Below are 27,995 nucleotides of genomic sequence, written 5' to 3'. Positions count from 1 at the left end.
AGTGTGATGTCTCTACACCTTTTTTTTCATCTGTGTTATGCTGATATTTTGATATAGACAGAATCCCCAAACATGTTCATCATTAATTCTCAATCCATAATGTAGCAGTTGGAAGACATGCTGCTCTGGGAGCTATGCTACTACCTGTACTATCTTTGAGTTGCACTACTAGAAGAGCGTGAAAATGGGGAGTGTGGTGTGTTGCTGCCTTTTGTTTTGGAGGAGCATCATAGAGACCCATTATCCATCATACAGCTATATTTTGAATTACAGTGCATGTGGATTCAACACAAGCCTGTCTCTCTCGGAGGCAAACCCACCACAAATCAGATGTTTGGCAGTAATTTGCTGCATTAGGGGACAGCACATTGCACGGTGCCTGGGGGAGCTCCAGCTGATTAGTTCCTCTTTTTTGCTGAGTTTGTGCTGGGAAGGGGGTTACTGACTTGCACAAGGAAAGTTGAAAATGGAAGGTGTGAGTGGCTGCTTTTTTGCACCGCTTGGGTATACTGTCAGGGAAATCCTCCCTTGTTTATGAGGCAGGGTTTGCAATCTCTAAGTTTGGAAGTGTGTCCTTGATGAATTACTTCTTTGCTTATTTCCCCTTTCCTGGCATGACTATGTTCACTGTGTGGTTTGCAGACATCTATGAAAATGGAAAGGAGAAAAACTGGGCTTCCTCACTGGCAGCCCATACGTTTCTCACATCATTGAAAAGACAAGGAAGAAGAAGGGTTTTGGTGTCTGTTTATCAAGTGGATAGTTAGTACTCTCTGTGTCTTTTCTGTTTTTCTGCCATCTAAGGAAAGAAATTACTTTTAGTATTGGTCTCAGAAATGCTGTTTAAAGACCTGGGAGTTGAGGATAGTATCTTTTTGATGTAGCATTACTGTAATATGTGGTTATTTTGTCTAGTGTGACTTGATTCTTTTTTTAATCAGTGTCATTCAATATATATATCCTGCTTGCTTGTTCCTTGATACGTGGTTTTGCATTCAGCTTTATAGGTATGCATTTTGTTTGCATGTTAGGCAATCTATATTTTATCCTTAGTATCTTTTATATATTGTTCATTGATTTACTATGTGGCTGTGTATTGGTCCTAAAAATTATCCCTTTTTGACCCCCCTTTCTGAAAATATTGTCAAACGAGGCTATTTGTAACTGAAGTCTTACTGCTTAGTCGTGCCACACCATAAATGTAATAATGCAACTTAATTTCAAAAATGCATGATGGCTGGATCTGCCAGTTTGTTGATAGAAGGATAGTAGAGATATGAGGTTTTTCAGTAGCATGTGAAATTATAATTAGGAAATGGCAGCATATTAGTAATGAAAGATGAAAAACTTAGGGACTATGCTACTGACAGTGTTGCAGACATAGCGAAAGGGGAGAGGAAAGCAGAATGCTGTCCTTTTGAATGTCTTATATAGTGCCTTTTTAGGGTTTCAAATTAGTAGTGTCCCCTTTTACAGCTTTAATTTTCGTTCTGTGAATATTTTTTGTGTTTGCAATATGCTGTTATTATGTGATAGTTGATCTGAAAAAGTGACAGATGTTGGGTGTTTTAATTTAAATTGAAGATAGAATTTCCCACTGTGAACCAAACATCAATACTTGTATACTGAAACTCTATGCATTATACGTCTCAGTGACTATCTTAAAGCAGTAACTGAAAAAGGGGACTAAAAACAGTTGCAAATGTTGTAAAGTTCATGTTGAAAGTTTTACCAATCAACATAAATATTTGTAGCAGAGTATCTTTTTTTAATTTTTATTTTAAAAATATGTGAATTTGACAAAGAACACCTGTGTGTCCATGTGTATTACGTGGAACAGGAATAGTAATGGAGAATCTGCAAGTCTTTAATGGAAAGAGAGTACAAAATTGACTTTAGAAAAACAAGTTTAACATTGCAGGAAATTAAAGCCAATGATATGGCTTACCAGTACACTTAGCCAATCTAGCAGATAACTGCTGCCAAATATGAAGGAAGGACCTGCTTCCCAGATCCCATGTTTCACAGCATGCTTCCAGCCTATCTAACCATTATTTGTGCTTGTCTGATTCTGCTGTGAACTGATAGAAGGAAATTAAGCTGGCAGAAGGTTAACAGTAGGAAAGAGAGGAAAACTATTGATTATTTTTCTGACAGTTTAGGTGTACAATTTCAAAGAATACTGTTCTGCTTGGTGTCTTTCAGAATTTTTTCTTCTTTAGTGCTGTGCCAATTGAAAATAGAACAGTGTGGGTGAATATCACTAGTTATTTTCATGTTTTGAAATCCGTAGAAGAATAATGTCTTACTCCGTATGTGCTTTCTTTTTTACAAAATAGATGCATTTGAAAAACCCCTAAACTTTCAACTTGGTACTAAATATTATCAAATATTTTTGAATTTAAAGGTAGGAAATAGTTATCTTGTTATTCAAATGTAACACAAGTTTTGGAGAACTCTTTTCATTCTTAATATAGCACAGCTGAAATCTTTTGAAAGGTGGTTTTTTTTCTTTTTTTTCATTGCGGCAAGAAATTTATTTATTGAGAAACTTTGTCACATATTTTTTCCTTGCATGAGAAACCCTGAAGCTTATTCAACATGTTGGTTTTGATCTTGGTAGAGAGTTGCTGAATTTGTGTTGTTTTTGTTCTAAAACTGTGTGCATGTAGGGGGTGTTAAATAAACATTAGACTTGTCTGTATAACTGAGGTGTTCTTTAAACTTTACTCTTTTGAGCAGACTTTGTTAAGTTCATGAAATAACCTTTGTGGGTTAGGATGAAGACTCAAATTTTTCTCTGTTCTGCAGATGGATGCCGCTTTGAGTGAGCGTTTTACATAATTCGTCATACTTTTACTTCATCATTGATATGGTTGCAAAAGTACAAAGCCTTTCAATACATATCGGTTTATAACAGATATGTTTATTGAGAGAGGCTGTCGTACTCATTGACTCATGAAGACTAGCAAAATAGCAATATCCTTTAAAAAGTCTGTTATTGAACTGTTGAAGTGAATATATACCCTCAGTAAACTTTGATTCCTTGATGTTACAGAACTCCTCATGCTTGTTCTTTACAAGTTACTGTTAAAGCTGTTAATAGAACTGCTTTTGCAATTTTAGAAGTGCTAGAATAAAACAACAAAATGAAACACTAAGAATTAGGTATACTATTGGAGGTTTTCAAGCCCTGAATGGACAAAGTCCCAACCTGCTTGGTCTGATTTCAGTTTTGACCTTCTTTTGAGTAGGTGGTTGGACAAGATGACCTCTTGCAATCCCTTTCAGCTTGGATTAATCTATAATACTGTGACATTAACACATAGGAATTGAGTCCATTTCTGAATACAGTCAATCTCTAGTGCAACTCAGGATACTTGTATTTAGGAACAGCACATTTGGTAAGAACAAATAACTTTCTGTAGAAATTTTCCTTAACCTATCCAGAATACTAAGTATAATTTGGTTTTAGAATGTGACATACAACATGCACATATGTGGATCCATATGTATGCAATATATAAACCCCCTGACTTTGACAAATGAATATGCTATAACCTTTGTGGCAATATACTTGCTTTGTAAGGTTTTCTTGAAACCTGTTATTTCTGTCAAGGCAGAGGCTCCTATTTTATGTTTGCACTCGTATTTTTGACTGAATGTTTGTAAGAAAAACATTCAGCTTTCTTAAGTTACTGTCAATTTGAAAGTAATAGAGCTGCCAGGTTTTGTGCAGGTCCATGTGGCAATTTTGTATAAATTGCTTGATGAGTTTGCATAGTTGCCAGTAACTTTCATATAATCATTTCTGGTGAATTAAAGAAAAAATACAGTTGATTTTCTGTTGGTAGAAATGTATTGGCTTGGCAAGCTTAGAAAATCAAAAGTCTCTTTATCTATAGACAGCAGCTGGACAAGCTTCCTATAGGCTCTTTGCTCACAGCATGGCTCAGCCTTGGGGAAGGGAGGCAAAGGACTGCTTTTATAGTTAATGCAGCTTGTACTGAGTTTCCCAATTAGTGCAGAATGAGTGCTGAAATTATAATGATACCATTCTCACAACACACCCCAACAAATATACTTCAGTTTGGAGTTTTAATCTAAATGAGTAGAGCTAAATTTTAGCTGATGGCTTTGTAGTTTGGAAAATTCTGTATCTAATGAGCAAAGTCTTGAAATATGCAGTTTCTGAAATAAATATTTACTTGACAGGCTTTACAAAGTTCCCAAGTCTACTTCTAATGTTAGAAAATAGAGCTTTTGCAGCTTTCTTCCCATGAATGTACATTGCATGGTTATTAAGTTTATTTTATCTATGAGTCAATAGTTTTCAAATTGTGTCTTTAGAAGCTGCAGTGCAAAACTTCAGCGGTGTGTAGTAGAGGTTGGTTCATTTTGCCCCTGTAAACCACCTATTTGAAGGACCGTGCAGCTAACCATGTGCTACCAGGTTACAGAGGTATTTCTGAGATAGAAGGGGAAAGTGAACATCAGAATTTATGGTTTCTTTTCTAGTTTTTTGAAAGGGAAGATAGCGTACCATTTAAATCAGTAGTTACAAACAAAATAACCAAGCTGTTTGCCTGTGGGGCTTTTTTTCTTTTTTTTCTGGCTCAGTGAGTCTAAGAGAGAGGTTTAGCTCCTAATAGAAGCTGTTGTTCCAATTCAGTGAGGCATAAGATTTGTACAAAATATGGCTATAGCTTGTGGAAATATTAATAATGATCTGTGAGAAAGGTGAAGTATGACTTGTAGCCTTCTGGCGCTTGATAATGTTATAACTTTACTGAGTGCAAAAAATATTTTTGGAGGTGTTTTTTTCAGTTAAACAGTAATGAGAAAACAGTCTCTTTCATTTGAAGTTTTTAATCAGTTCCAGTTATTTGCATCTCATAGATAGAATAAACAGGAACTTTGAAGCAAAATAGTTTGGTGGACAAGATTATTATATTTACTTTTTCATTGTTATTGTGGTCAGACTTGTGAATATGATATCTATTGAAAACAATTCAGTATAGATAAGCTAACAGCTCTCAGGTTTTTGGCAGGTGTTGCTGAGTATTATTACAAAATATTATTTTCTGTCTCTGAAAGAAGCTTTGGTATCTTACGGTATCACTGCATTAGGAAAATCTTATTTTGCAGGTAAATTTACAAATCTTATCTTTCATTTACTTTTCTAAAATCTGGATTAAGAGTACTAAATAAGAATAGTTTGGGAGATTGTATTCCACTCCTATTTCATACTGACCTTTTTATACTGTTCTAACTTGCTCTTTTTTTCTCTGTACAGAAATTCATCATTAATATTCCTGGGTAGACAGAACAATGTGTTGGCATGCTTCATGGGATTATCCCAGATAGTGGAGTATGAATATACTATACTGACAGACATGTTTACATTGTTCATTCACTATTTTATTTTTTTATTTTTTATTTTTAAAACTAAATTCCTGTTTGTCTATATCATTGTGAATTGCATTTCAAATTCTGTCATTGAATTTCAGTTGTCTGTCTAGGTAACTTCATAAAGACAATGTTCTGTGTTATTTCTTGTAGGCAAAGACATCTTGATTCTAGACACGTACAAACTTGCATCAGTATCAATAAAATTGCACTAGTACTTTGTCTTTTGTAAAATAATAGCAAAAATAATTTTTTTAAAATTAATCGAAGAATTGCATTTAAAAATGCAGTTCTGCTTTTGTTTGCCATAACTCTGAATATATATTCTGTTTTTCTTTAATATACTATACAGTTCGTATTTTAGAGAGCCCATTAAATTTCCACCACAATAAATCAGGTAATGTATTCCTTTGCGAACTTTAGATTTAATGTTAATCAATCTCTAATTGCTTACAAGACAGAGAAGAGGGACATATATCTAGGGGTTATAATTAGGTAAATGTGGAAAATCAGAACAACTTTTTTGAAGATTATTATACTATATATAACTATCATAGGGTATAAGCCTATCAATCATTGTAATAGAGAAAATTAAGCTGTCAGGGGATTCTCCTGTACCTTTCTGGATTCAAGGTAAAAAAAGGTGCATTTAATGAGCACTGTTACAAAAAACTGAAATATTTTTGAGATTGCATTGTATTCATATTGTGCTAAGATAATTCCTGGTGTAATCTCATTGCTCCTGTTTGGTTACACCAGCAATGACTTTGAACCATGAAACTAAAAGCAGGTATGTCTTTCCAAGAGCAATTTAAGTCATTAAAGTGTAACTGTAAGTCTTCCACATTTCCACTTATGTCTGCCTAGAGGAACCACTCAGTAGGTAATATCAGCCAAGCTACCTTACTTATTGTCACTCATACAAGTCTCTGTGTACAGACTTTTATTCTTCAAAACAATTTAAAGTGTAGAGATCGTGAACTGCTTTGTTGCTTAATTAGATATGTTTTTTTGGCCCTATGACTTACAAGTTCCATCTGTGAGAATTTGACTGTAACACATGCTGCTCAAATTGGGATGAAGAGAGGAGAAATTGTCTCTGCGCAGGCACCTTACTATTTGAAATACAAATGAAGAAAAGAGATATGCCCATTCATGACACAGCTGATAGTCTAGGTCAAATTCAACCGATAGGATATTTTCATTTTGTCTTGCTATCCTTTTCCCCTGATGAGAAGAGAAATTGGGATTGAGACAGATAAGCCTGAATGTCATCACACTTGGCCACAGCCTTACAGCAGTTTCCAAGAAGGGAAGACGAAATCAAGACAGAAGTTTACTCCAGGAGTTGGTGTGTGCTGTTGCTGGTCGCGAGAGCAGCAAATGTAGGGCGTAGACAGTGGTTATCACTGTCCATGAATGTGCAAGTGTCCATGCATGGCAGTGGCTAACTATTTATCGTGGACTCTGTGTGGATATATAAGAAGTCTGGGGTATTGTAGGTAAGTGTCCCTAACAAAGAATGGAAAAGATTAAGGAAATATGTATGTTTTTGAGAGGTGTAACATTCAAAACAGTAATACAGAAGTTACAGTAACAAAGGAGAAAAGTAGCACTTGATCAATATAATTGTAAAGAGTTTCTAAAGATAAAATGAAAAGATTATTGTATAAATTTGGGAAGAAGGTCAAGGAGAGAAATAGCTATGCTCTTTCTAAGAGATGAACAAAAAAGCTCAAACTATGTTTTCATACGTTCTGTAAAGTGACATTCTCAGGAAGAGAATTGGGAGAAATACTACAAAATAAATGAGAATGGAACTCTAATAATGCATGATGCCTATGTAATGGGGAAGGGCAGTTGGCTCAAAGAAAGGCAAGCTGAACATGTTGTTTCTATGTTCCTCCCAGTCACTGTAGGGTGTTCTAAGTACTAACAAAGATTAAATGTTTTAAACTTTTCTTACAGAGTTAATAAAACTGAACGGGAAGAGGGCTATAAGCCTTAACTCCTGTGGCTTCCTGAGGGTAATAAATACAGTTTTAGAAAGTCTTAATGGAAGCTCTGACTTTTAATGTACTTTTAGATTTTTAAAGGGCTGTGAGTTCAACAATTCTTGTTGAGTGTTTGCACACGTGTGCTTAACATGCTTGGACTGACTGCACTTACAGTGAAGAGCAGTTGAGTAATTGAAGCAGGGTGTAAGAGGTCACTGTTGCACTTTCTGCATTGTGTACTTCAGCCTTGGTTTGCTCCAAACTACAGAAGTGCAGAAGGATGACCCCAGGGGAAGCTGCCTGTTCAGAGCAATGTTTACTTCATTTTGACACCTTCATTCCTGAACCGTGTGCATCAACATGTTCTTGTCCATAAGAAAAGTCAAACGGAAAGCCTGCTTTCCTATTTTTTGTCAATACCATACCATCCCCAACCCTGTCTGCAAAATTAGTGTATAAAGGAAGGTGTACTAAAATATCTTTTTGCTGTGGTAGAGGCTGTAGACTGGGGTCATGCGTGCTATGCATTTTGCCTTCCTTCAGAAGGAAAGTGGTGTCGTAGGCTCTGGTAAAGGATGAAAATATCTTCCCTGGTGGAAGACTCCAAATCATGATCCTCTGCAGGGGAGCTTGGCTTTTTCACTGTTGTTTGAATGACTTTTATGAACTTAGTGTTTAGGCAGAACACTGTGTATGTTTTTTTTGTTCTTCTGATATGCAAAACAGTCTGAAGGTTTCCTGGTTTGTTCAACTGGGCTTTTGCATACTTTAGCCACTTTCAAAATTTCAATGAAATGTGCAAATGGTACTGCATGTAATACTAGCTGAAACAGAGGCACAGCAGATAAATATTATACCTCCTGTAGTATCACCGTGCATTATAGCACTGAGCAAGAACGCGTGAATGTAGTTCAATACTGTTTAAAGGCATAAGTTTTTCTCCTTACCTGAGTAATACTGTTTTAAAGGTTATATTTGAGTTGGCTTCTAGAATTTGTTTCAGCTTGTATCATTTGTTATTTGAGGATGCGGCAGGAGGGAAGTTATTTTATTTCATACACACAGGACAGATGCTTGCTCTGTACTGATTAAGACTCATTTTCAGTAAGGTATGATGACAATGGTAGCAGCATATAGTCTAGCTGAATAGGCAGCTAAGAGGAAAGTAATAAAGATTTATGTTTATGTGTTTCTGAGGTTGTTACTTCAGATGATAGCTGTCTTATGTGAGAGGGTAGAAGCAAATTATTTTCTGAAGCTTCACTGATCAGAGTTTTTTTATGTATTTGATAATTTTAATGGTGAAGATGCATCTTTAAGTTGTTTGAATGTTGAATATTCAAATGTGATTATTTGCAGTTTTATCTTGTAGCATGGCAGTGCATAATGCAAAATTTTCCGTTAAATATTTATTGGAAATGTAAGTAGGTTTGTATTTGAAGTTTATTCATTTCAAAAGTAAACCTCAGGACAGTACTTGGGGAACCAGGCTGCACAACTGCTATTAACACTCCTGCTATTAACCTCAACATTTGTGGTTTATTTCTTAAAGGTCAAGTTAACAATTCTGAGAAATGAAATTTCCTTGAGGTGTGCTGTATAACATAGCTAATAACAGAATGTGAAAAAGAATTTAGTCCAGTTTAAGAGAAAACATTAAATCCATATTAGTTTACTGGAAGCTTGTTAAAATAAGAAGGTAATACTCTTCTTTTGTTTATGTTGACAGCTGAAAGGAGAGAATCCTTTAAACAGGTCTGTAGTAAGTAATTATATATAATGTCATAGTTGCCTAAGGTGATTCTGATCTTTTCTTGAAAACAAAACCAAAGTACAACACAGATCTATCTGTGTAGCACTATTCTTGCTTTGACTTGTGAATTGTATCAACTTCAAGTTACTTTGGGCACTGAATTTCATTAGGTTTGCTGGATTATAGCAAATCATTCAATTTATATGAGAAGAACAGAAGAGAAATAAGTTGATTCTTATCTCGATATAAGTGGGTTTGGCCTTTGTTCTGTGGAAACTATAGCTCTGGACCAGTCCCTGGTAAACAGAGTTACAGCTTCATCACCTTGCTCACGCAAACAACCGTTTGTCCACAACAACCATTTTAGTGTATTTATCTGATGAATAGAAAGAAAAGAGAATTTACTTAAAAATTGCACGGACCCAGTGACAATGCACAGAATATTTTCCTTCTTGTCAGCTGTTTGACAACTGGGAATATATTTGTATAATTACGACAGCTTTTACTCTGTTCTTAAGCTCTTTGATGATTTTACCGTTCCTTCATGCTGTTCCTAACCCGATTTCTCAAACAGTGCTGAAAGAAGCTTGTTTATGAAGACTGGTGGATTGTTTTTCTTGGGAAGTCATTATTCTAGTTCTGATTTTGCTACTTGTATGATATGCTGGGCAGTCATTTTTAAGACATCAAACATGGGTGAATTTAAACGCTCACGATTGTGTTTGGAGATGCTTTGCCTTTCAGTGGACATTTGTGTAAAAGCCGTGAAACAAGCTTCACTGCTACTTTTGGTCATTTTTAATATATTTTCAGAACTATGGAGTAGTAATGCTCCACTGTCCACAAACTGCTACTTCCAGCTTTTTTGTGTGTGTCACTCTTCTTTTTATGATGATGTACTTGCATATAAATATAGTATTTAGTATGCAACAGCAATTTATTTGGTGTTGATAGAGGTTTTTCTGTTGTGTAATTGGACACTAAAGGAACATGAAAATATCAAACAGTTTGTCCTTGTCTAGCTGAGCCAAAATGTAACTAAAAAATTTTCTGCAGAGTAGTTAAGCCTTCTTCACGATGGATTTCTAAAATCAGTCTAAAACATGTGTTGCATTGCTCTATGTCCTTTCTTGAGCTATGAAAGTAACTCATCGATTACGAAACAAGTTGAAGTGATGGTGGTTTGTTCCTGATAGTGGCTTTGTGCAGTTGTTTTTACCAGGTTGTCCAATGTTGTACCAGTATGTAAGTCCACAGAATGTGCTTACAAAAACCCTAGTATAATTTTAGAAACACAGTAACTACTAGAGATTTTAGTAATCTCTCTGCACAAGATGTTGCAGCTCTTCACTTACAAGAGCTTTTTTTAAACATAAATAATTGCTCTTCACAATTATTTCAGGATTACATTTGGTTTAAACTATCAAAGCCAAGGTTGTCCTTAAAGCCAGTGTCTGATGGTGAGATCTAAGGGTGTTTTGGCTTATGGATATATGATGATTTACCAAAAGGTAGCTTGCTTTTTAAATTATTTTATACTGAATGGAGATGGCGTTAAGATTTACAGCAGTATAGATAAACTTGAATTTCACTGCCCTGGTCATGAAGAATGTACTTACTGTTGGGACAGCAAAATTTAATCTTACGGCAGCAGCACGCTGTAGTTTGTGAAAGGAGAGAAGAGAGAGTGGAGCTGTCAGCAGGAATGTTTGGGAGCAGACAAGGTGGGAATCTCTTCTTCCTTGACTCCCTTACTTCGCCTCTTCAGAGCTTGAGACCTCTGCAGAACGTATCTTGTACAGAACTTTTGTGGTTACTCTCAGTTTTCCTCTTGCCTGTTGACTGCTCCTTCCTCCAGGAAGCAAATCTTTCTGTTTGTGAACCAATAGTCATTCCAGCTGAACTGCAAGCCCTGGGAGAGGAGAGCTCTGTTGATATAGAGGATTCAAGGGAGGGGAGAGTTTTCCATGGCTGTTGAGTACTTGTGGCAAATGCGTATTTTTCTTGCATCTTAAGCTGACTCTGCAATGAGTTCTCATTTTGACGCTAGAGCTTTCTAAGAGTTTGGCTAGTAGATTGACTGCCAGCAGTCTGTCTAGTTTTTCTATGTGTATTTCCATAAAGTGGCTTTTATGAAGGAAATTAATTTGATTAATTATTCCATATTACTTGAGTTAAGACCCTGCCTGTAGTTAGTTATAATGGAAGTTCTTACATAGATCACCCTTTCTGGATGTTTTTCTGCAGTATTTGTTATGTTATCTTTTTCCTATTCTGCTCTACAAACATCAGTTCTTTCAGTTATCATCTTTATTACTGCAATGCTTGGATAGAGATACTGTGATTAAATTCTTAGTTCTGCTCCCTACATATTGCTCTCAGTTTCAGGAAGGAAGCTGTCTGTTAGGGGCTTCCGGAATAGGAGGGAAACCAGTGGAACTTGCACCAGTGTCACTGCTTGACCCCTATAAGAACTGAAGCCTCACTAGGTGCTTTTAGTTATACTGTTGATAAATTACATACAGATCAGGAAGATGATAGCACCTGATCTAAAATTTTGACAGGGACCCAGGCTGATTTGTCTTTCTGGGTTGTAATTCTATGGTTGGAGTTGTTTGTATGAATGACTAATACTGAGTTGCAATGGCTTAACTGTCCATTTAAATGTCACAGGTAGAGGAGGATGATGATACTGAATCACGAGAGGAAGAAGAGAAGGAAGAACTGAAAAACTATTCCAGAAGAAAGATTTTTTCCAACTGGAGCCGCTATGAGGATACAGAAAAAGAGGGACAGAGTGAACGTGGGGAATCGCAGAGAGGAACAGACTTCAGTGTTTTGCTTAGCTCAGCAGGTAAGCATTTTCTACTCTGTAGAGAGTTTCCTAGTTTTGCGTTTTGAAACGTTACTACTTTTCTGGCTGTTGTCCTTGATGATGAAACAGAACCCTAGAACACCATTCCTATCTGCCTCAGTAAGTCTGCCACTGATGTATTTAGGAGTGTTCAAAGTCTCCATGGGAGCAGCCTTAGCATACAGGCTGCACTGAGCCATGGCAGATGGGGGGTAAAAGAGGGTTGCTGCAATTACAGCCTTCTCATGAAATTACGCAGGGGCCTGAGTGTGTGCAGCATCCAGTTACTTTGAAGCTATTCTTGCTGACAATGAATTTCTTACCTATCTTGGTCATTGGGTTGCTTTCCAGAAAACAAAAAAGGTTGCTGGTATGACTAAACACAGCAAAGCAGTCAAGCAGCTGCTTGCTGTTGTTTGTTTTGACAAAGATTTGTAATCAGCACTGTACAGATGTGTGCATGAATAGCAAGTGTTACTCTCCTTGAAAATAAAGATCAGCTGTTTTCCCCTCTTTAAAGGAGATAACAGAAGGATGTGGTGGAGGGACAGGTTGTACTAGATCCCTTTTTTTTTTTTAGCTATACATGAATAGTATGGGCAGTTGTACAAAAAAAACCAGTTACTTAAATTTATTTTAGAAACTCTTGATATGCTGTTGTGTTTACCATTCAGTAAAAAGCTGCAAACAATGTATTATGGATTTTTTTGAGCAACTTGGAAGCTCTGAAATGTCTCAAATCTAAATAAATGGATTTTTTAGCCATAGCTTGGAGGGGTAAGTTAGAAATTATCTACAGTAAAGAAACAAGGACCAGAGCTTTCTTTCTCTGTGCCAGAACCAATTTCTGAAGTTCAGTTTTGCATGAACATTGCAGAATTGGGCCTAAGTTGCCAGTTTTAATCATAGGATCATGTGATGAGTATTGACTTCTCTGAATGGTATGTTGCATGTTAAACAGTGTTGAAGTCAAGATGCCTGGTATCGACCTCAGAACTGGATAGGTAACACAGCCTGGAGAGCAAAGTAGATATCACAACTCAATACTTTTTAAATCAAGAGACCTACCCTGAGCTGCATGGTGCCATGGTTCAGCTTTTTAAAGCAAACTTTAATATCTCGAACTTTATACTTAGCCTTCATAATGTCTTTAAAATGTTCTGATGAATAGTACTTTTGAACTGAGGATATAAGGAAATACTATATATTTCTACAAATTTGTATTTTTGCTGGGTTATAATCCCATACAGTTATTACCAGCCTATTTATTTTACTCTGTAGAGTCTCTTAATGCCTAAAATTAAAATCTTGTTAGTTAGTATTCTTACTAGTTATTAATTCTATATCTTTCATTTAAAGAGTGCTTTACTTTATTTTAGGATATATTGTGACTGTTCTTGACATTAAAATAAATTGATAAGAAACAGCAATGACATAAAGTACTTTCTTTCAGGGGCAGAAGAAAGTACCTTCTAAACAATAATGCAGATTTCTTGGAGTCACATAAAAAGCAGTGTGTGTCAGGGTGTTTCTTTGTATGGTTTCTTTGGCTTATGTATGAAAACTGAGAATGCAGTCATCTTTATTTCTAGTGGTCTGAGAAGAAGCTTGCATCTCTGCTTTATTTGATAATTTTGACTTCTGTTAGTATATTGCTGTTTAGCATTCTGAAGTTGCACAGTGGATCCAATTCAATTGCAATAAGCAGTTAGGAGAGGGAATGGAGTTAAAGTGCCATTTTTCATGAATGCAAAAGCTTAGAAACGTCTTGCAATTTACTATTAATACACAACAATATAATTAATGCAGCCTGTTAAGAACCCTTTGGCAAAAGCTCAGATTAAAAACCTGTTCTCCTATGTAACATTTAGGTTCCATAATATTGAAAGCAGGGTCTTAAAGAGTGCCATCCTTCAATATACAATTTGGATTTATTCCCAGAAAATACCCTGTTAATTGAATGAGATAGGGTAGAAAAAATAGTTTGGGATAATGTAATAATAAAGGCAGAATTAATGCTAGTAGACAAACTGAAATGGAGGAATTCCTGACGTACAAGGAATTAAAATTCCAAGCTTGGTATTTGTTTGATATTTTGTAAACGTGCTTCTACATGTAATTTTCTAGTTAATATCAACCAAAAAATAGCAAAATGAGAAGACTAATATTCTGTGACATGGGTGTCATGTTGATAATTAGCAGGATTGGAGCTTTTAAATCTAGTACATGAACATTACTGTTGCTTAAATTAAGAAAGTAACAGTTACAGGTTGTTATACTGTGTTTTTATCAGTAGTAGAGGAAAGTGGGATGTTTTTTCTGAGAGGGGGAGGAAAGGGTTTGCAGATATTTGCAGAGGATGATAAGTCTTTAGGGGATTTTATTTTACATTTTTCAATAGCTTCTGAAGACACACACTTTTTTTAGCTTTTTGCCTATACTTCAGCTTGTCCCTGCCTCAAGCCAATCCCCAGTGCAGCAGTGATTCTGTCTTTTCAATCAGATGTTCAGCCCTGACTAGTCCCAGACTGTCTCTGACTGCACCTTGTCTCTCTGCTGTCACCCTTGGCCTGCCTACTAATTCTTCTCACTCTCCCTTGCTTCTGTTGATTTTTCTTGTCTATGTTTCTCATTCCTGGTGGTCGGTCTTTTCTCAGTCTTTTGTTGTGAGCCAGCTCCCTTCCACCTATATTCACTAAAATCCAGCTCTGTAAGATATATTCTCTCCCTTGCTCTATCCAGTCCTGGTGATTCCCGGTTCTGAGTTGTTCTGCCTGGGCTTGCTCATTTGGCTTAATTTTTCTCTCATCCGCTACCACATCTTCTTCTTACATTCCTCTTAGTTTCTTTCCTTCTCTAGTCAATCCCAGTTTATTCTTTCAAGCTTCCAGTTCTAGTCTCCACTACAAGCTATTTTCTCCATCTTCCCTCCACACGCTCTGTCAGTATACCCTAAATGCTACACAGTTACCCAACAATGTGAAGCGACAGGCCACTGTTTTCAACTATGGTAGGGATATCGGCATAGGTGAGGTTGCAGAAATATGCAAAACAACACTTTTTGTTCATTGTTTTACCTAATGCCTGTTAAATGCAGGCTTCTCTTACAGTGAAAATCCGGCTCTTCACTCGTAACCAGAGGTTAGAGGAAACTTAACTCGGTTGCCTTGCACATTGAGATGACATACAGAAGGGCACTGAGGATGGACTGTTTGGTGATGGGTTGTTAAGCTCCAGCAGATCTTGCCAAAAAATATGTACAAACTCTGATTTGTAGAAGCTTGTAGCTTGGCTAAATCAGGTCAGATTTTTCACAAAATGAGCAGAGTGTGCCTCTCTCTCATACAAAAACATTGTCTAGCCTGATTTCAAGTTACTGATTCAGGGCAAGAAAGCGGTTACAGTTTTTCAAAGGAAGAGCTTACAAGGGCTTTTTTCCCAGGTCCTTTCAAGGTAGAAAAATGTTCCAGCCATTTTCTGACTTTTTTTAAAAGGTGGTAGTGAAGGGAAGGTGAGAAAAAACTACCTGAAGCAGACAATTGACGTGGAAAATTTCAGACTGAATAGTTAAAAAAGCAGCTGAAAATAGTCTTAAGTAAGAACTGCCAGGTAGTTTTGATAACAGCTGATGTCACTAGCCTGACAGAGCTTCTTTGTTAGAGCTTATTATATTTGTGTGTAAAGTAGAGTGATAACTTTAGTTTTTAAGTCTGTTTCTTTCCTTTTTTTCATTTTACAATTTTTTTTTTTTTTTTAATTAACCTTGAATATAGCAAGGCAAACTTTTCTGTATTGCTTTTGATGTCTAGCTGATGTAAACTACAAGTCCATTCTGAAGCCTTCAGGGAATATGTCTTGAATCAATTTAGTAAAAATGCTGTTGAAGCGTAAAGAACAAGAGAAGTGAAAGTGATAGGATAACCTTACTTTGCTAGAAGAATCTTGCCATGTTTGAAGAGCTGTCCTCATTTTTTGACTGATGAGGGTTAAGTGTGCCAAAATACATTTAAGTCCTTCATTAGGTTTTTGGCTGTGAATAGATGCTTTAGGTTTAAAAATATGCTTTTAAAATCTCATTACAGAGCTGATCAAAATGTATCCAGCGACCTGATCACTTTCCTTTAAACATGGTAGGCATTACCAGTACAGCAGCCAAAAGCTGCCAACATACATGCCTCAATAACAGTGTGCTGAGTTGCAGGATGTGATGATTATGAAGATGAAAAAATATAATTTTGGACATTAATTTTTTTCCCATTTATTTTTTTGGCCATGGCCAAATAGTTCTGATGGCCTTAAAGGGTGAGAAAGAGAAATGCTGTGTAGTTCAAACAAAACTGGCAGAATGGTTTTGATATTGTAAGAATATATATAACTTCTGTAGGTACCTAGCACTTGAATACAATAGGAAATATGGAATAAAAATCAGAAGAGCAGTCACTGGAGCATAATAGTAATGAACAGTAAGTATAGGAATGTGAGGTAGCAGTTACTTTCCGTTCCCTAAAGCCCTGTTCTTTTGGTTTTTTAACCTCTTGCTTTTGGCCCCCTCTGTTTAATTTTGACGCGTCTATTGCAATATATTGCTGCATTTTTGTTATTTTCATGGTTGATACATACATAAGAATTAGCAGTATACAGAAGACCGTTGGCTGTCTTGGAAAAGCTGAACAGATAAAGTTGTGGAGCAAGGCTCCAAGGCTTGCTTGGAGCAAGCTAGGTTTTCTTTCAAACTTTCTATCTTAAGTATATACTGACAGAGATTTGGAAAAAAAAAAAGTAGAGTGAAGAGTAAATGAGTTTTCTTATTTTTGATGATAATTCTGCTCAAACAAAAAGAATGGCAATAGCAGGGCATGGTTCAGATGCTAAAAAATAATCCTTTGAGTTTTAAAATTGTAGAGAATAGCTGAAAATCAGTTTTCTTTACAGAACTGCTTAACTCATTGTTGATTTGGATTATGGTATATATCAGGTGTCCCACTTTCCAGTGGTATTTGATTGCCAACTTCTACTACTTCTTGTTTTGTGTGCCGGTTCTGTGAAATTATTTATGTCCATATGTCTCCATAGAACTCTGTTTCTGCACCTGTTTCCTGTACCATTGAGATATCTAGACTAATGAAGAATTGTTGTCTATCAGCTCTGAAAGCATTATTGCTCTGTGCAAAAAATAGCAAAAAGTATTTTTTAATTCTTTTTTGCATGTCTTTATGACTGTGTGTGGAACAGATGTGTTTTCAGCTAGTGCATCTTATTTGGTCGGAAATTCAACAGATGCAAAACTTTGTCCTTGCTGTTCATCAGGTGACATGAGCTCTCTGTAGAACATAGAGGTATTGGTTACTTATTACGTACCAACAGCTTTAAGATATTAGTACCAGGTTACTGGTCTTGAAAGAAGATTACGCTGTTGCAGCTAAGGATTGGTAATAGGTCACTTGAGTATTCCTAGAATATGTGCTCCTGAAATAAACGGTTAAGGGCATGTGCTTTACTTGTGTCTTTCCTTGTGTTCTCCTTTTTTTGCTACCTCATTCCATAAATGTTCTCTGAGCTTCTCTGACATGCTCTCCTCTCCTGCTTCTCCTAGCCCCATTCCAGCACATCAGAACTTTCCTTTCCTTTTTGTGGTAGATACCATTTCCCATCTGTGGAGGCTTTTTATCCAAGTGGTCTCATTTCCACTCACAAAGGTTTTCGTTGTGACAGTTATGCCCTGGGCAGTCTGCAACTGTGGACTTGTTGACAGACCTGAGATATACTGCTGGTTTATATACCTGTAGGTATCCGAAATCAACAAAAATTCAGCCTCTCCCCCTCTCCCTCTCTCTTCCCTAGCCAAAGTAACTTTCCCAAACAAACAGAAAAAAAGCCTTCCACAATAAAGATTTGCAGTAAAATCACAGGACTTGGCATCAGTGGAAGCTGGTTCTCCATCTGCTCAGTGCTTCCTCCTGAACATTACAGAAATTCATCTTTTTTGTTCTAATCAGACAAGCTGTCCTTTTTTTTTTTTTGGTCTGAACTAAAATTAGGAAGTGCCAGATTTTAAGTATTAATTACATTTTCTTGATAAATGTATTCTCCTGTAATAGGTAGTCTGTGCTCGTTATATCTGCTTTCATATCTATGCCTTTTTTCCTCGTAAGTTTTATGTAAAATGTAACCAAAACTGTATGAGCAAAGTATAGAAGTATGATGTGATTCCATGACTTGAATGTAGGATAACATTTCTTATTTTCATTTTAACATTCTGATGTCTTAGAACTATGTGACCATGTATGTGTCAATGATAGGACGGCAAAACTAACGGTAAGTAATAAAAAGAAAAATCTGAAAAGTTTCAATGTTTCAGAGAGATTTGTATGCTTTATGATTTAGAATTGAATAGAGTAAGATTCACAGACTAAAGAGGTTAAATTTTGTTTCCATTAAAATCAGCGTGGTACACTTTTTCCCATTCTTTTAATTTTTCACATCTTGATGCACTCATTTATTTGTTGAGTTTCAGATTTCTGGATTGAAAAAGTTTCCTTTTCTAATCCTTCTCTAATTAGGCCTTAATCTTTTGCTGCTACTATATATTGACGGTATTTCTGTTGAATTGTGTTTAAGTATGTTTTGGTTAAGAAATCACAAATCAGTAAGTTTAAATGTGGAACAATTTGTCCTTATTCCTGTTGTAATGTCCACTACTTGAGTTTGTGGGCTTGAGAGCTAGATAAGAATGTCTACTCACTCAGTTCACTGTTTCTCTTGTTTAATTGTTCCTTTGTTTTTATAATACCCCTGAAACCAGTTCTGTCTGACCAGGCCTCATGTTGGCCATCATGGTTTCTGCCACATCATCATCTCTAAGTTTCCTGCCAGTGAAGTTCCCTAACCAAAAGTGAATTACTCTGACTCTTGTACTCAGTAGATTTAGTATTCCAGTCTTTGTTTTCAAAATTCAGTATGTTATTGCCACTACATTCCTGTTCTCTTTCTCCTATTTTTACTTCTTTTTACTTATTTTCTGCCTTTCCCCCTTCCTTTGAATTTTCCTTTTACTCCATGAACTTTGTGATTTTCCTTGTTGCCGTATATTACTTTTGATTGATTTTAATGTTTTCTTTTGGATTCCTCTTTAGACTTCTGATTCTGAACCACTGTTAAATCACCTGAGTTAGACTGTAATCTTTTTAGAGCAGGGACTTTCTTTTGCTTGCCCATAAAGTATTGGTTCTTTTCCAATAATGACGTTAGTAGATAATACTTCTATGGTAATATTAAAAGATGTTGATTGATTTGGAGGAGCTGTGTTTGTTTTAATTGTAATACTTTTGTCCCATCTTTCAGCAGCCTCCATTAGAGAAAGAAATAAAAAATAGAAGTAGAAATTTTGTAAAATTCTATAAAACCAGAATTTTTTGTTTATGATAAGGATGATAAGAGTATCAGATGTAGCAGATTGGTTTAATTGCAGAAGCCAGACAATTTAATGTTCTGTTTCTCATAAGGATAAATTTATTCCTAATATTAGTTTACAAATACAGTAACTGTGATAGGAATGTTTCCTTGTTCATTGACGGATGCTCCAAAGCAGTGTTGTGATCAAACTGCGTGTGAACCACCATCAGAAGAGGCTGACACACCTATCCTTCTAGCAAGATTCTCAGAAATTTGTTTGCAGGGCACAGTGCTATTTCTAAACATATTGGTTTTGGAGTGAAAGAAGGGCTGTGAAGTAGGCAGTGCTCTAAAGGACACAGAGTGCCTATTTCTTCCTTAATCTCAGTTGCAGCTCCTCTTCTCTTCTTATCCCATTTGTGGTCCTGAAATTCCTCCTTACATTTGCTACTGATGGCTTGGGCTCACCTACTCCTTTTCTCCTTTTAATGCTTTCTGAGTCACACCTCTTCATTTTGTCATTGTTCTTTTCCTGATCTCATCCTGTTGCTCAAGAGCTCCCAGTTCCAACATCCAACTTCTAGTCTACACTTTCTCTTGATCCTTCTCCTGCCCCACATTTTTGTACCTGTTCAAATCACATGTTGGCTCCTCATATGTTTTGTCTTCTCTTGCCTGTTGTTCACTCTTAGCTCTCCTGGGAGTGGCATCTTTGGCATTTCTGGCTGTTGTATAGGAAGATGGCTCTTCTGAGCACTTAAAAGATTTGGTTTTTTTTTCCCAAAGGGCTTATTTTTTTTCTAGATTTGGGTAATTTTCTTGAAGAATGTCAAAGGCATATTGAGCCTTGCCAAAGTCTTTGTTTCAAAACAAGAGTTGTATTAACTGTCTGTTCCACCCTCAACGGAACTCTTCCATCCTGTTGTTGTCATTTCTTGCAAACCAAACCCTCTGCATGTGTAAAATTGTGAAATAGAAACTCTTAATAAAATGCATGTTTGGGGGACAGAATAGGATGCGAGTGGGGAGGAATTCTGTTTTCTTTGGTTCTGACTCATTTTCAACCTTTACTGGAATGTGAATCAGATGACCTTCCTTTGACAGTACACACTCATCATCTCAGTTTATAAAGCGTGGTATTTCTGAATCTGCTGCAGATAATTTGGATTGTGAAACTGATCATACTCTCTCTATTTCTTTTTAAGCTCTTGATTGAAAACAGCCTGTGATAATGTGGTATTTTCTTCTTGAATATGTGTGTGTGCTTCAACATGCAGAAAATGTGTCACTGAGAAGTGTGTATCAGCTATCTACAAAATGTAAGGGGGCAAGGTGGAAGAACTCATTCAAGATGGGAGTGCTTTAATAGGATGATATCATTCTACTGACTTTTGTGTCATAAAAGCTAGAGGCTATAATTGCAGATATTTATAGCAAATTTTCATTCGAGACACTTGATTAACTTTCTGCTGGGAAAAAGCTGGCAGAATGGAAGTATGGGAAAGCTAAGTATTTTAAATTGACAGTTCAGTGGTAATAGGAGATAAACTGCGTTAGATTTTTATGAGTAAATAAAGTGCTAGGGGTGCAAGAGTAATAGTCCCGGAGAGAAAGTCTATACAATTTGTACTCTTTCAGGAAAAGACACCCTGTTTGCCGTCTTCATCGTCACCCTTCTGATGCCCAAGGAAGTGTACCAAAGTGGTTATAATGGAAAACAGCAATTTTGCCCTGGCTTCTTTACTGATGGAGTCTTGTTAGAGTTATTTTTTTTCCTCTAGGTGTACTTTATGTTTCTGAAGTTGTTAGAAGATAGAGTTCAGCATGACAGATGACAAATGCTGATTGGCTTTTATAACATAAGATTTGCCTTGGGCTAACCCACTTCTTGACTGAAATCCTTAGACACAGAAATAACTGACACTAGCAAGACAGAAGTTACGCTTAACCGAAGAGGCAAACAGCCTTCAAAGGCAAAGAACATTCAAAAAAGAGGTTTTGAATTTCTCGTGTAGATATATTTATGTATGTTGCTACCCTATCTGACCAATTGGAAGACAGACTCATTCTGAAAGCCAGTAACTACATCTCACCTGACTATCTTGCTGTCTGCACAGGGCTTTGTCACGATGTGTCTGTGGGCCCAGGGGTGGGAGGAGCAATTAGCTTAAAAAAGACTGATTGGGAATTGAAACAGCTTACCCAACCCCATAATACTAGGTCATTCCAAAGGCATCATTACTGTCCTTTGTTCATTATCCAGGTTTTCCACATAATACTATGCTTCATTTGGGGGGATTAGTCATCCATCAACCTGGAAAAAAAATTGAAAATGCAAATAGGATCCTTATAGTCCTTATAGTCTGGGACCTTCAGCGTTGCCAACTGTCACAGGTCTCTGCACGTTATTTCAGAGACTGCTAACTTGATCTGTGTCCTGAAAAATCAACGAACCCTGTTTCTTGTCAACTTCTGTTATACGCAGGGAGCAAGTCATAGGTGCTGGTTAATTATTCCAGAAGTCTTTCTTAAGGCCTGGAGCATTCATTCTCTCTCCATCTCTTACTCTCTCTCTCTCTCTCCTGTCTCAGATGTGGTTCATTTTTGTACACTTTCCTTTTACCTTCTTGTCTTGAAAAGCATGCTTTTCCTTTTAAGGAAAACAACAATATGTTTGCTGCACCTTTCAGGTGCCCTTTTCAGGACTACATTACCCCTAGGACAAACACTGATAAAGAATTATATCCAGCATTTACTAGTGGTTTTGTTTAATCTGTGTTTGAAAGGGACATGGTGCCACTGGCACAACAGTGAGAGTGGAAGGTGTTTGCACATTCCCTTTCATCTTATGGTGCCACCTGTCACTTCAGATGGGAGTAGGTGCAAAAAATAACTTACTTCTGTGTAAGTGGAAAAACTGACTGTTACCCCAAGTAACAAAATACTTTCATTTGCGCAAAAACGGGCTGGCTAACACTGCTTGTTCCAGCTGCAAAAAGTGGACTCGTATTGGCTTCCCCTGCTCCCATACATTAAATACCAGAGGAAAAAAAATCTGTAGCTGTTACCAGTCACATTTGTGAATTGGCTTCGTTTGATGACGTTTTTAATCTCTAAGTAATTGTATATGTAATTATTAATTGATTTAGTTGTCGTGTCAGTCACTACTAAAACATGAATTCTGATTAAAGTGGCTATAATTTATTTTGGATTTTCTCTTCCTTTTGTACATTCTTAGAAGGAACCTAGTGGATGTCTGTGTTTTGTTTCTTGCATGTCTCTACTTCTCTTGCTTTTATGGAGTGTTTGGTTTTGTTGTTCTGTTTGTTATGCAGCTGTGGAATTCTTCTCAATAAAAACGTAATGAATTGGAAGTTGCTTTATATTTTGCTTCTGCTCTTGATAATAAATTAAGATCACCTCCCCTCTTCTGAAGAAATGAGTTTGAAAGATACTTCAGTGATATTATGGATTTGGCCCATCACCAGATATGGATCTAGTTGCCTGATTTGACTGCATGAATGGTGCAAAAGAGTTGGCAGGAACATGAAATGGAACAGCTGGTGAGAAGGGAAAGATCTTGAGGAACTGGGGAAATACTAGGATTGGTATTGGTGGTAGTAGTAAGGGAAGAATCAAGAGCTCCTTTTTTGGTGGTAGCATGCATGTGTATTGGATTAAATTGGATTAAATCCAAATGCCTACTGCTGATTTATCTTAATACACATTTGCAGTTAGAATATTGACAGCAAGTAAATTTTCTAATGCAAATAAGAGAATATGGTCTCTCTTGCTTTAAATTTTCTATTCTGTAACTCCACATGATTCTGTCTGCCCCTTCTTTTACCTTTTTTCTGTTGTTCATTTCATAATGCCATATTAAGTGTTCGCTTACTCTTATTTTTATACATCCTCTTTCTGTCCCACAGACAACTTTATTTCTCTGAGTTGTATTTGAATATGAAAAAAGAGGAGGAGGGAGAGAAAGAAGGAGTAGAAATCTCCGAGAAGAACAATCTAGTCACTTAGAGGAAAATTGCCTACAAGTATGAGATGACTAAATTAACTTGTAGAAATGTAATTTGAAAGCATGAGATCTCATACCTGTAACTTACAAGCACACTTTAACTTGTCAAAGAAAATTGATCTTTATAAATATCTCTGTGTAACATTTAACTGGAGACAAAGCATTTTAAAATTTCCAAGGTGTTTGATTTGGTCATGTTATCTTAATGTTAAAAAAAAACCAACAACAAAACAACAACAAAAAAACCCTTAGTGATTATTTGTGTTTAGTGCCCGTACTTCTAAATAGTTTATCTGTTCATCTGAACTTTAACAATTTTCTTTTCGCTGTTCATTTATTAATAGTAGCATCCTATAATAGTTCTTGGGGGTTGTCTTTTTGCAAACCTTTCTAATTTAAAGTATTTTAACATACTACCATTTTCGACTGCTGCAGTGATTATAGGAAACTGAGGAAGCAAACAGTGGAACCCCTTTGTGAAGCAAAATTGGAGTATGAATTAAAGATCTGTGTTTACAGACTTGCTCGGTGAAGAGAAAGAGTATTTATGGTCTAAATTTTAGCATGAATAAAAAAACCCTGGAGGACATTTTTTTAATTTAAAAAAAGCTGCAGAGAGATGTAATAATTTTTACGTCACAATTGCAAATGCTTTACAGTGGTGTCAGATGCCATAGACAATGTTTTTTTCTAAGTATCTAGAATAAAATAATCTGAGCTATATTCCTGAAGTCTGTCAATCTCCCAGACTGGTTGTAAATTGAAATTATTTCATTCAAAAAAGACTACTGAAATAAGTTTGTTCTGTTACAAAAATAACTCACTGAGCAAGCTATACTATATGATAAAAAGCTGCTGTAATGCATTTTTGAGAACTGAGGCATTGAACAACTACACTGAAAATGTAATTTCATGTGACTAGAATTCATTTAATCTTGAAAGGAAAGCACAGTAGATTAATCCAGGGAGAATATAATACGGACAAGGTATATTTTGGTGACAGTGATAGTGTACACCTACGATATCAGTCAGGAGGAGATGACGTCCACATAATGGCATTAGGGATGATTTATCTAATTTACATTACAATAGGTGAAAGAATTCTTGAACAGCCTATTAAGGAGAGTATGTATAGGTGTTTAAGACAATGACTTTTTCTAGACTCTTTTTTTCTGTATCTGAGTTCTGACAGCTTGGCACTACTGAACTTGGAAATGGTTACATTTCCTTCTCTCCTTGCAACACTTTTAAAAACATATATAATTTTAATAGTTAGGTGATGTAATATTTGCCATTATTTGCTTTTAGATGTAGAGGTAAAATAGAACCAACAAACATCTTTGAATTACAGTTCCTTCATTTTTTAACTTGCAAAACGTATTTCAGTAAGGTTTGGGGAAAATTTGAGGAAGTGAAACTTGGGGTTGTTTCTTTCCTTAACTCAAATCCCTTACTGACTTGAAGAACAGTGGACCAGGTTCTCTCTAGTAAGTAATTGTACATGGAAAGCTAACCCCAGCATAGCCAGTAAAATTCATAGATTACAAAGCCAAAGAAACCATTTGTGATCAGATGAACTTTTCTGGATAACATGGGCAGTCATAACAAAGAAAGTTGTGAACTAGTTATTGGTTGAATTAGGTCATATCTCATAGTATAGCTACTGTCAAAAGCTATTGTCAGTCTTCATTTAAACAATTTCAGTGACAGAGAATGCCCCAGAGCTCTTGGAAGGTTGTCCCACTGGGCTCTTGGATTCATCCGATATGCTGTTACCTTCGCTGTTAAAAGTGTGCATCTTAATTCCCATCTAATTCTGTATAGCCTGAGGACTGCAGAGAGTTGCAGAAAAAACACACAAATGACAGCTTAAACCCAGTGCAGATGAAGATGAAGTGATGTATGTGGTGTGTGTGTGTGGGGAGATGGTCCCCCATCACATTTAAAGTAATCTGAGGCGATTGTTACTACACACTAATTGAAAGCAAATGAACCCTAGAGATTAGGAAAAGAACAGAGAACAAATCACAAAACATGTCATGGTGTTACTATATAAATCAGTGATACAGGCATATTTTTCTGATTTGGATCCCAGAGGTTCCACAAGGAAACAGTAGTACTGAAAAGGTACAGCAAAGGGCAGCAGGATGACTAACAGTATGGAAGAATTTACATATGAGGCATGGCTGAGGATGGTATGAGTAGAGTAGAACAGAGGTCTTCAGCCTCAAAGACAGATGACTGAGAACAGTATGGTGTAGCTGTCTGTAAAATCATGGAAGGATGGATATCGTGAATAAGAAATTATCATTGTCTCTTCTAGTGCAAGAAGTAGGGAGTATTGAATGAAGCTGGCTGGCAGTAAATTCAAAGCAAAGAAAGAAGGTATTTTTTGATGTAACTCATAAATAAATATGTAAGTTTGTTACAGGATCTTGTGGAAGCTTAAATTTTGTGCAGGTTCAAAAAACAACTGGAAAAATACTTTGAAGGTTATCTTACAAATAGGGCATCATCTCTGGCTCAAGAAAGCCGTGAACTACAAATAGCGATAGGCTGGCAGAATATTTCTGGGGAAGTGTCCCTGTGTATGTGCCCTGTTCTCAGGCTTCCTTAGACTTATGCTCTTGGGCACTGTTGTGCAGAATTTGGGGCTATATGGAGACTCTGATTCGATCCGGTGTGACCTTTCCCAAGTGATGTGCTGCTTTCTTCCCTGTTTGTAATCGGCAGAATCAATAAATGAATATTTAAAGTTTGAGGTGGTGTCAGTTCAAAGCTGTTGAAAGGTACTGACATCCTGTAAAAGATTCACTTTTCTGTAAGTTTAATATTTTCAGCAACCTTGCTGACTTCACCACTAATATATAAGCATATAGTAGGGGGGTAGCAAGTTGAATTCTTTGTAAAGAATCAATACCACTCAACAGGACAGACTATACAAATGGGTATTTTTAATGTCTCATAACTGCAGGAGTAGTGAAGAAGACCGAAGAATGCCTTTCCTGAATACTGAAAAAATGCTATCAAGTGGAATGAGTTGGGTAAATATAGGCCTATGTGCTTCGCATCGGTCCTGGAAAAAAAGAATGGAAAAGCTGATACAGGATTTGGTTAATTAAGATTTAAAGTTTGGAGGCAGGCTTCACTGGACCCAAAAGTTGGTCAAGGACCAGCAGCATCACAAGCAAAAGAGAGGGATGAGCTGAACAGATGCAAGTTGAGGCTGTAGGGCTGCAGATTTTGAGTTACCAGGAGCACACAGTTACATCTGCTGTAACAAAGCTTCCTTCTATGCAGGTGCTGCTGTGCCATATCAGGTCCCTTCACAAAGGAGTTTATATCTGCTGTAAACGTATATAAGCCCTCGTGCTTTTAAGCCAGAGTTTGTATTGATAGAGGGCTGAGCATCTGTCGCTGTGCATTCTCTCCTGTAGCTATAAACTGGTTTTGCCTGACCTGGCTCTGCCTGTTTATTCCACGACAAAAGGATATGAATATAACTAATATTGGTCAGTTTGGTTTTCTAGGAGATGTCTCTTTACATGTCATTGGAAATACTGCATGATATTACCTGCATCTATTTACAGTGCAAATGGTCCCAAACTGGTTTAGTGCCTTTTTTTGTCATTACAATAACTCTTGGAGGTGGGGGTTTATTTAATGAAGGGGCTTGAGAGAGGTGCAAATGGCTGTGGTGAATTTTGTGTTCCATCTGTAATTCAAGGTGAAATGGACATATTGGGCCAGTGATTTAACTACAGGAGCAGAAGTTCTGGATTTCACTCCTTGCTTTCTATTAGGTTCTGTAAGTTATATCTCTTCACAAAAAGATGGAAGTGTGAAAGTATCTCATGTTTTACCTGTAACGTAATAATCTTGAGTACCCATGGAAGTGAATGCAGAAGATAGGCCAACAGTTTAGGAATATGTATACCTACAAGTCTGTGCTGCTACTTGTTGATTTCTTTTAGCTGATAACTGCCCCAGAAGGGGCAGTTTGAGCTTTTGGTCGGTGTCTCATTTGCGTCATTTCTAAAAGGCTCATTAAACTACGCTGAGCCACTTTAATGTTTGTTACCTGCTGAATTAGTTGGGAAGAGGGTCCCATTTGTATGTACCATGCATGCCGTTTTGCTGAGCAGATGTACTCTCTTTAGGCAATTGACTGTAGTTATTTTGTGATGTGGTTTACTCATTTCACGTAGACGAGCAACTTAATACAGAGAGGAAATGACAAGATAGCCTTGTCAGATGCTTAGTGATCCTTGAACAACTGATTACGATGAAGGTGGAAAATAAATATTGACTCGTTGCTTTCAGGTGAGGTGATTTTACAGAATTACACATTTTGGAAAAACATTCTGGGATATATTTATTTCTGGTTGCACAGCGGTTTAAGTTTTGGAACTTGATAGTGAACTGTTCACTTATGTTAATGCCTCTGAATTCTTTGAAGATAAGTGAGAGGATTAATGCACTTAAAAATAACATCTTGATGACTTAAATTAAAAATTATTGATTAATATATATGAAAAAAATTCTACCTTTTCTTTTAAAAAT

At 36.6% G+C, this 27,995-nt stretch overlaps 1 protein-coding gene across 1 annotated transcript in view; it reads left to right on the top strand.

Annotated features, from left to right (window-relative positions):
* AVEN (apoptosis and caspase activation inhibitor) overlaps positions 1 to 27,995 on the top strand; it is a gene marked incomplete at its 5' end in the record, with an annotated part of 103,171 nt that overhangs the window by 11,739 nt on the left and 63,437 nt on the right. The window contains one exon of the mRNA XM_082317420.1: positions 11,833 to 12,013. Within this exon, the coding sequence (XP_082173546.1) occupies positions 11,833 to 12,013 (181 nt within the window). The remainder of the gene's footprint in view (positions 1 to 11,832; positions 12,014 to 27,995) is intronic.

This window comes from Platalea leucorodia (assembly GCF_965183815.1).
Source record: "Platalea leucorodia genome assembly, chromosome: 7".
Classification (NCBI taxonomy): domain Eukaryota; kingdom Metazoa; phylum Chordata; class Aves; order Pelecaniformes; family Threskiornithidae; genus Platalea; species Platalea leucorodia.
The sequence above is the reverse complement of the archived record's forward strand: the minus strand, read 5'-3'. Positions and strand labels throughout refer to the sequence as shown.